Genomic DNA, 9217 nt, shown 5'->3' with positions numbered 1-9217 from the left:
CTACTTACTGTAAATAAGTACATAAAATCAATCAATAAATAAATAAATCTACAATATAAATTGGGATTTATTTAAAGACAAACATGGAGTAGACTTCATCACATGTAGTCAGAACTGAGTCATCATAAAGGCTGTCATCTCTCCTTTCATAACCACTGCATTCATCTAAACAAATTGTTATCAATAAACATCAGTGTGATTATTCAAAGAATTATGTGTCATTTAAAAATGACACAAAACTATTTTATTGTTACTTCACATAAAAGTTATCTCCGCTTCCTCCTCCTCCTCAAACTCCCCCTCCTCCTCGGCCGTGGCGTCCTGGTACTGCTGGTACTCTGACACCAGGTCGTTCATGTTGCTCTCCGCCTCGGTGAACTCCATCTCGTCCATGCCCTCGCCCGTGTACCAGTGGAGGAAAGCCTTGCGGCGGAACATGGCGGTGAACTGCTCGGAGATGCGCTTGAACAGCTCCTGGATGGCCGTGCTGTTGCCGATGAAGGTGGCGGCCATCTTAAGGCCGCGGGGCGGGATGTCGCACACGGCCGTCTTGACGTTGTTGGGGATCCACTCCACGAAGTAGCTGCTGTTCTTGTTCTGCACGTTCAGCATCTGCTCATCCACCTCCTTCATGGACATGCGGCCGCGGAAGATGGCCGCCACCGTCAGGTAGCGCCCGTGCCGCGGGTCGCACGCCGCCATCATGTTCTTGGCGTCGAACATCTGCTGCGTGAGCTCGGGGACGGTGAGGGCGCGGTACTGCTGACTTCCCCTGCTGGTGAGAGGGGCGAAGCCCGGCATGAAGAAGTGCAGGCGGGGGAAGGGCACCATGTTGACGGCCAGCTTGCGCAGGTCGGCGTTCAGCTGGCCGGGGAAGCGCAGGCAGGTGGTGACGCCGCTCATGGTGGCCGAGACCAGGTGGTTCAGGTCTCCGTACGCGGGGGTCGTGAGCTTCAGCGTGCGGAAGCAGATGTCGTACAGGGCCTCGTTGTCGATGCAGTAGGTCTCGTCCGTGTTCTCTACGAGTTGGTGCACTGACAGGGTGGCGTTGTACGGCTCCACCACAGTGTCTGACACTTTAGGAGAGGGCACCACGCTGAAGGTGCACATGATCCTGTCTGGGTATTCTTCACGGATCTTACTGATCAGCAGAGTTCCCATGCCGGACCCCGTGCCCCCACCCAGGGAGTGAGTCAGCTGGAACCCCTGAAGACAGTCGCAGCTCTCCGCCTCCTTCCGCACCACGTCCAGGACCGAGTCCACCAGCTCTGCTCCCTCTGTGTAATGGCCTTTGGCCCAGTTGTTGCCAGCACCACTCTGTCCTGTGAACAGGAAGCACACAAGACATTTTAAGAAATTAGGTAGAAGACAGCATTATCTGTTATTATTATTATTAGTCCTACAGATGTTATTTTATATTATTATATTACATGTTAAAAACATTGAACAATTTCTCCAGCTCAGCCTTTGTTTTCAACACAAACACTTGAAATGTAATATTTGTTTAGCTACATCAAATGCAGATCGAAAACCTATGAAATCTTCTTACCGAATACAAAATTATCTGGTCTAAATATCTGTCCAAAGGGACCTGAGCGAACAGAGTCCATAGTGCCCGGTTCCAGATCCACCAAGATGGCTCTGGGGACATATTTTCCTCCTGTTGGAACACAAATGTAATAGAATGAATGTCATAACTTTACTTATGACTGTCACTAGTAACAGCACATTACAGCTATATAATAATAACAACCTTTATTTGTATAGCACATTTCCTGCAAACGTTGCAGCTCAAAGTGCTTTAACATATCCACACAGCATAAAAATAACAATAGAACAATAGTAATCAATAAAACACACAAAAGCAATCATATAAACCATACAATCCAAGGGGCATATAACAAAGATAAACAAAATAATAAAATAATTAGCCTACTATAAGATTCAAACAAGTCAATACAAATATATAGATTCATCTAACTAACATTAAAAGACGCATTTAGAAAATAATAGTCATTTAAAGGCAATAACATAAAAAACAACAACTAGTTTTTAGTATTTTTTCCACAGATCCCTGTGGATGTTACCCACCTGTCGCCTCATTGTAATAGACGTTGATCCTCTCGAGCTGCAGGTCGCTGTCCCCGTGGTAGGTCCCTGTGGGGTCGATGCCGTGTTCATCACTGATCACCTCCCAGAACTGCAGCAGGTGAAGGAAGGGTTCATGTTGTTTAAATTATTATTATTACTGAACCCCAAATTGCTCCCAGTGAGCGGGCCGGCGCCTTGCATGGTAGCTTGCCGCCATAATAAAAACATTTGATTTTTTCTTCTTCATTTAATTAGGCGGGATATGACTTGCAAATGAACTAACAAATAATGCGCAACCTGATGTTGCTCTTTAGTAAACACATAGGTGTATATTGGCTAGCAACCCAGCTAATGTTTCCTGTCCGCAGTTAGTGGCTGAAGAAGCTTCAGACCGCTAGATGGTTAGACAGACAGACAGACAGACAGCTAGCTAGCATTATTCAACTAGCTGATTATGGCCTCTAACAAAACCCACCTTTGCGCCGATCTGATTTCCACATTGACCCACTTGTAAATGAACTAATTCCCTCATTTTACGATAAACAGTATGGTATTATTTTAAAAAGAATATACAACTCTTGATGTAAGCTCTGTCGAGGCTTGCTGTAGCTATTCTGAACGATGCTGTCCCGGTGTAGCGGTGGACGATTCTGACACTAACGGTTGTTCAGCCCGCTGCTCAGTCTGAACACATTTCTAGCGATTCTATTGGTTACACGAACAGTGCGATTCTATTGGTTACACGAACAGTGCAATTCTATTGGCTACACGAACAGCGCGTCATGGTGAATTAGATTGTACGATTGGTTGTTTCAAGAGATGCACTTGATTCTGATCTGGTGCTTACGGTTTGATATTCAAATAAAGCTCGTGTTCGTGACCAGCCGCGTGCGTGTGCTGTCAATCAATCACTGAATCACGTGTATTTGTAGAGCACATTTTATATTTTTAAATAATTAGCCTTCATTTGCAAAGCACATTTTACATAATAATAATAATAATCTTTATTTGTATAGCACATTTTACACAGACAAATGTCACACACAGTTCTTCACAAACAATCTTCACAAAACAATAAATACATAGCTATTCACCAGACAAATGTAGCTTTTCTCTAGACAAACCTGGTTATAGCTAGCTCGCCAAAGGCGACATTATAAAGTAATAAGAAGTTAGACGCAGACAAAAAATAAGCTATTGTATTGAAGCTAAGAATGAGCTATTGTTGCTAGGTAGCTGGCTTCAGCAGGTTGGAGGAAAATGCTTGCTAGCTCGCTAACTGGCTAAGCTATCTACAAGCTAGCTAGCTTCAGTTCTCGACTCTAGACTTCCAATATCAGACAGAGGCTATTACACTGCCACAGAGTCAACATGTCTGTGTATCGCCAACCTCATATTGAATGAATGAATAATATTATTGTGAAGACTGCAACGGGGCCGAAAGAAGGGGTTTGCGATGCTCATGTCCCACCCATCCCTAGAATCCCCACACTTTAAGAATCGTCCTCCTGTGGCCTGGGGTGGTCCAGTGGTCTAGCACAGTGGTCTACAGTGCACACATATGCCCATGTCGGCATGGGTTCGAATCCGGCCTATGCCCTGTTGACATGCCCTCTCTCCCTTCTTCTCCTTACTTTCCTGTCTGTCTTCATCACTATCTGAAAAATATGAGTGGGACTGCCCCACTCTGAAAAAATACATAAAAAATAAATAAAAATAAAAAGAATGGTGCTCCACCCCTGATGTAAGCGCATTATGAACAGTCAAAGAAGTGCAAGTCGTTTTTAATGTGAACACAATGGGCATTATAAAAATCCTGCATATTGATCTATGTCATGTTCAAAGTTGTGCGTGTGGCAGTTGACAATTTGTTGAGACTATATCAATCTCTTTGTGATATACTGTATACAATGATCCTGGCATAATATCAGAGAACACTCTAGACAGACCTCTCCTTTTTTTTAAATGAAAGCAGCTCAAGTTCAAATGGGAGTTGGTGATGACAGTTGAATGCTTGGACCTAGTAGAGTGTGAGGAGAGAGCGGTCTCAGAGGACTATTCTCGGAGCCCAAATTACCTCATTTTTCACAGAGACGGGAGAACATTGATCCCCTAACCTCGGGAATCAAAGCTACAAAGTGGGGAAAGTACATAGCGTAGCACTTTCTGTTTCTAATGGTGTTCTTTCATGGCTAAAAGGCAATTACTCTCTCAGGCCTGGGCTTTTATCATGTTTGTGCGTGAGTGTGTCTGTAGTGTGTATGTGTGTGTCTGTGGTGTGGAGTAGGCCCAATTAGTAGCACAATAACAGTCTTGTCTTCATGTGTGTATGTGGCAAAAAAAATATGTTTCATACATACGTATTCATCCGTCTAGTAATTCTCCAGACAGATTACGTGCCTGCATTATAATGATGACGGAATGGTGCCATTCTATGTATGACCACTAGAGGTCAGTGTTTCATCGGATTACTCTCTATTTACGTGTCCTGTCCAGATAATGTTTTTCCCTTGACTTCTGAAGATTATATTCTGATGACTCTATGTTCTGTACGTTCCACCAGGCACAACAACAATTATTCTGAAATGGTGTGGTGTCAGATGATGATATCATTTGCAGAGAGGTCGATTCTTGGCCCAAGGAAATGGTAGGCTATACTTTGAGTTAATCTATCATGATTAAAAAAAGTGTCAGCTTCCCAGATGCCAGAGGAGTTAGTAATGCTTAGTCTCTGGGTACTACTATTGGCACAAGGTACACAAACAATACATCCCTGCCATAACAAAAGATACCGTAGGCCACAGCATATCTTGTGCTGACACCCGAAACTGCCTTGATAAAAACACACAGTTTGTAGAAGGTTCGTGTCATTTCAGACACTCTCTTGCCACTTTCCCCAGGCCAAATCTGCAGCACAAAAGCTTATTCTTTTTGAGTGTCTCGTAAAAGTTTGTAACAGAGCACCCGTTGCTATGACCCTATACAGTAGGGACTCGGCCCAACATTCTTTCAGTGCCCCCCCAGGGGCGTAAGCATGTGTTTACATCTTCCATTACTGATGTTCATGTATTGTACTGTTTGTGCATATTGCAGGGGAAAAGTAACCATAGTCTCCTCAGACTGGAGTTTTTGGACACCAAATAGATTCTCTGAAGTGTCGACCAGGGAAGGCTGGTGGAGGTAGAAATTGGAGGATAGCATTCTGTATTCCGTTCCATGCATTACAATGAGCCTGTCCTCTAAATCTGTCGATTTCCACCTCCACTAGCCTCCAGTGGTTTAGACCCTCTGAAGTAATTTCTCTGTGAGGAAAGACACACACACACACACACACACACACACACACACACACACACACACACACACACACACAGACAGAGAAGCAGGCTTGGCCTCCCTGTTGTTGTGTATTTACACAGGTTTCATTTTATTTCTTCCTTCTCCGACAAGGGAGGTAATCCACTGAGGCCATCCCAATGAAGGCAGGATGTATCAGACACTGCGGACATGATTAGATCTCGATCAGGGATACATTTGCACTCTGTAAACGGCTTATGCTGATGTACAGTTCTCCACTCTGATAACAAATGATCTCATCCTTCTGAGTGTTTCAGCCATGTTGTGTTCTGACCTTCGATGACACCGTCTCTGCTGTAGGGGTTGACCCGGCCCAGATGACCCATGGTGAATCAGACCACACCACTCTCTGGTGTTTATCTACTGGGTCATGGCAATCCTCCAGGCCTTTGGCCAACCCTGCTCCTTGTGGACACGTGGGCCCAGTCCCCATCTGGTCACCAGATGACAGGAAGATGCCACTCTGCAAAGGGCACTACCCCACCCCAGTGGAAACCTAGAGCCTTATAGGATATAGGGGCTTTATCAGAATCAGAATCAGAATTATTTGTTATTGCCAAGTATATACGTATATGCACATACAGGAAATTGACTTGGTGAGGTTGGTGCATAGGACATAAAAAACAACAATATATAAGCGATGACCTTCTCGCCTGACCGAATAATCAGTCGTAGGCTGCCTCTGACACTACAGGGCCAACCTGAACCATAATGCTGGCTTGGACTGTTGCAACTATGGAGAATACATAACCAGACCAGCATACTGTAGTACAGTTCAGCTCAGTTCCGCTCAACTCCGATCCGCTCAGTTCAGCTCAGCTCAGCTCTGTATAGCGTAATTAGGGTATTGATGTGCTGTAGCAGGTCTGCCATCTCCTTCATGCACTAGTAGGATATCCCTCCGATTTTTGGGCTCATCCAGTATCCAATTCAGATGGCCAGTATTCTATTCCAGATGACCAGTAATCTACGTCATATGTTCATGATTCTATTCTAGATGTTCAGAATCAGTATTCTACTCCAGATGTCCAGTATTCTACTCCAGATGTTCAGTATTCTACTCCAGTATTCTACTCCAGTATTCTACTCCCTCTCCCCTTCTGGTATAATACCATGTGGTTGTTCTCCTCGACTCTTCTCTAGGACTATATTGCTGTCTCATGTCTCCACATGGAAGTGTCATTGATACTCAATTCAGGTGATGACCACTTGACTTGAGAAGTCCATGTGAAGTCCTACCGTCAAGCCCTCTCCCAGGCCAAGGTGCAGTACTACTCAACTCTCATCGGCTCCCAGCAAAACCATCCCAGGTTACTGTTCACCACCATCAACCGCCTCCACCGCCCCACTGACATCTCCCAACCTGCAGGTGCCTCTAACCTCTGCTCTGAGTTCCTGGACTTTTTTTCTGAGTTAAGTGGACTCTATCCATCAGCAGTTCCTGGCACCTGCACCTGACCCTCCCCCCCCCAATCTCAGTTCACCTCAAGAACATCTCCAGACTCCGGCCATCTCTGTCAGACCCCGTCACAAAGACCCTCATCCATGCCTTCATCTCCTACCGCCTGGACTATTGTAATGGAGTCCTGTCCGGGTTACCAGACACTGCCCTCCAGTACGGGCAGAACTCCGCTGCCAGGGTTCACACCTGCACCAATGAAAGCAGGATGTATCAGACACTGCAGACATGATTAGATCTCGATCAGGGATACATTTTCACTCTGTAAATGGCTTACGCTGATATATATCTGCAATGGCTCCCGGTCAAACACCGCATCACATTTAAACTCCTCCTGCTCACCTACAAATCCCTCCACGGCCTGGCCCCCCAGTACCTCTCCCATCTCCTCTACCACTACACCCCATCCAGAACTCTGAGGTCCTCTAACACGGGCCTCCTCATCCAAACCAGCGCCAAAACCCTGGACCTTCGGGTACAGAGCCTTTAGTGGAGAAGCCCCCACCCTCTGGAACTCTCTACCCAAGGATACCCGCGACTCTCCAACCCTGGACATATTCAAAGCTGGACCTTAAAACCCACCTATTCACCATTGCATTCAACCTATAGTCTGCATGTCAGCTTATTAATTCATTCTGCTGTTTTACTGTTTCTTGTTTTGTGTGTTTGTCTCTCTGGCTCTGTTCTGTTTGTCCCATTCCCTTGTAAAGTGACCTTGGGTTTGTGAAAGGAGCTCTATAAATGTATTCTTATTTATTATTGAGCTTTTGTACAGAGCTGGAAGGCATGCAAATATCTTGCAGTAAACTAACAGTCGATATGGCTTTTTTGACATTGGAAAATAAATCAAAATTTCAAGGTACCTGACCTTATCTCCTCGCCTTCTGCTTTGGCCTCCAGGACCCTGGTGTCGATGTGGCGAGAGAAAGCGAGAGAGAGACAAAGCGAGAGAGAGAGAGAGAGAGAGACAGAGAGAGAGTGAGAGAAAGCGAGAGAGAGAGAGAGAGAGAGAGAGAGAGAGAGAGAGAGAGAGAGAGAGAGAGAGAGAGAGAGAGAGAGAGACAGAGAGAGATTTCTGTTGGTTTTCATTTATAACAGGAAATTTGAAATTTGCTCCGTAGACTGGAGGGCTTGTTTCTAATCTAACACAGGTGAAATTCAGATTGGAGTATAAATAATTAATCCCGTCTGAAAATAGGTTTTCAGGGCCAGCATGCTTTCACAATGCTCTTAAATGTTATCTAAATGGCAGGCCATTTCTCAGACAAAAGTGTTTCCAATTGAAGGCTAGAGAGTTTTCTATTGTTAAACCCTGAAGCCAGAATACATGAATACACTCCTGACCATTTTGATCATACAGTATAGTACAGTTGTAGAAGAGTTACATGGTTGTGATGCCAGTCCCAAATACTCTTTGCCTTATGTTATTCTTTCTTATGAGATGAAAGCAATACTCATGTGATGCTGCAGAGATTTCATTTGCTTGTCTCTTTTATTATTATTATTATTTTTAAAACCTTTTTATTCAAAGAGCATATGTTATGGTACATGTGGGAATACGGTACATGTAGGAAAACTAGGGTTAGGGTTAGGTGCTAGGGTGCTACGGTTAGGGTTAGGATTAGGGTTAGGGTTAGACATGCCAGCATGTACCAAGTCAACGTAGCACCTAACCCTAACCCTAGTTTTCCCACATGTACCGTAACACATATACACAATAATACATTAAGTAGCATACAAAAATATCACAGATTACTCTTTCTTTAGTTTTTTTTTTTTCTAAACATGAACATCAAATAACCCTCTCCTTCCCCCCTCTCTTAATTACATTTACATTGTCTCTTTTATTAATTCCAGTGGAACTCTCTCGGAGGATCATCTTCCTCAACTCCTTGCCGTTGTCTCTCGTTGTCTTTCTTTATCAAAACATTATTTTATTGCCACATTTCTTTCATCCTTTGAGCTGTTATCACTACATTACCATTGGAGGCATGTCTGTTGCCAATATGTGGCAATGTTCTCCATACAAAGCAGGTGTACTGTATGATTGCTTTGCTCGTGATGAAGGAAACTCAGTGTGTGTGTGTGTGTGTGTGTGTGTGTGTGTGTGAGTGACATACTGTAATTACCTCCATCTGTGTGAGCAATTACAGAGGACATAACACAATTATGCTGCCCAAGAACATAATGCCTCTCCATAACACTTGAGTCCATAACAATGCATTTTATGAAACACAGCCATCCACAAATGTAAGTGGTTCCACTCCAAAGCCACATCAGCAGCTCTCACAACAGTGAGCATGATTCAGT

At 44.3% G+C, this 9217-nt stretch overlaps 1 protein-coding gene across 1 annotated transcript; it reads right to left on the bottom strand.

Moving 5' to 3' along the window:
* Positions 1–255: 255 nt before the first annotated feature.
* LOC308162836 (tubulin beta-4B chain-like) lies at positions 256–2623 on the bottom strand (the record flags this gene model as incomplete). Its single annotated transcript, XM_080536976.1, has 4 exons — positions 256–1322; positions 1550–1660; positions 2092–2200; positions 2567–2623. 4 exons carry the CDS (start codon positions 2621–2623, stop codon positions 256–258), a joined length of 1344 nt encoding a protein of 447 aa, XP_080393102.1.
* Positions 2624–9217: the final 6594 nt, after the last annotated feature.

The sequence above is a fragment of the Nansenia antarctica genome, assembly GCF_963989245.1.
Source record: "Nansenia antarctica genome assembly, chromosome: 7".
Lineage (NCBI taxonomy): Eukaryota > Metazoa > Chordata > Actinopteri > Argentiniformes > Microstomatidae > Nansenia > Nansenia antarctica.
This window is presented reverse-complemented; position numbering and strand designations above follow the sequence as displayed.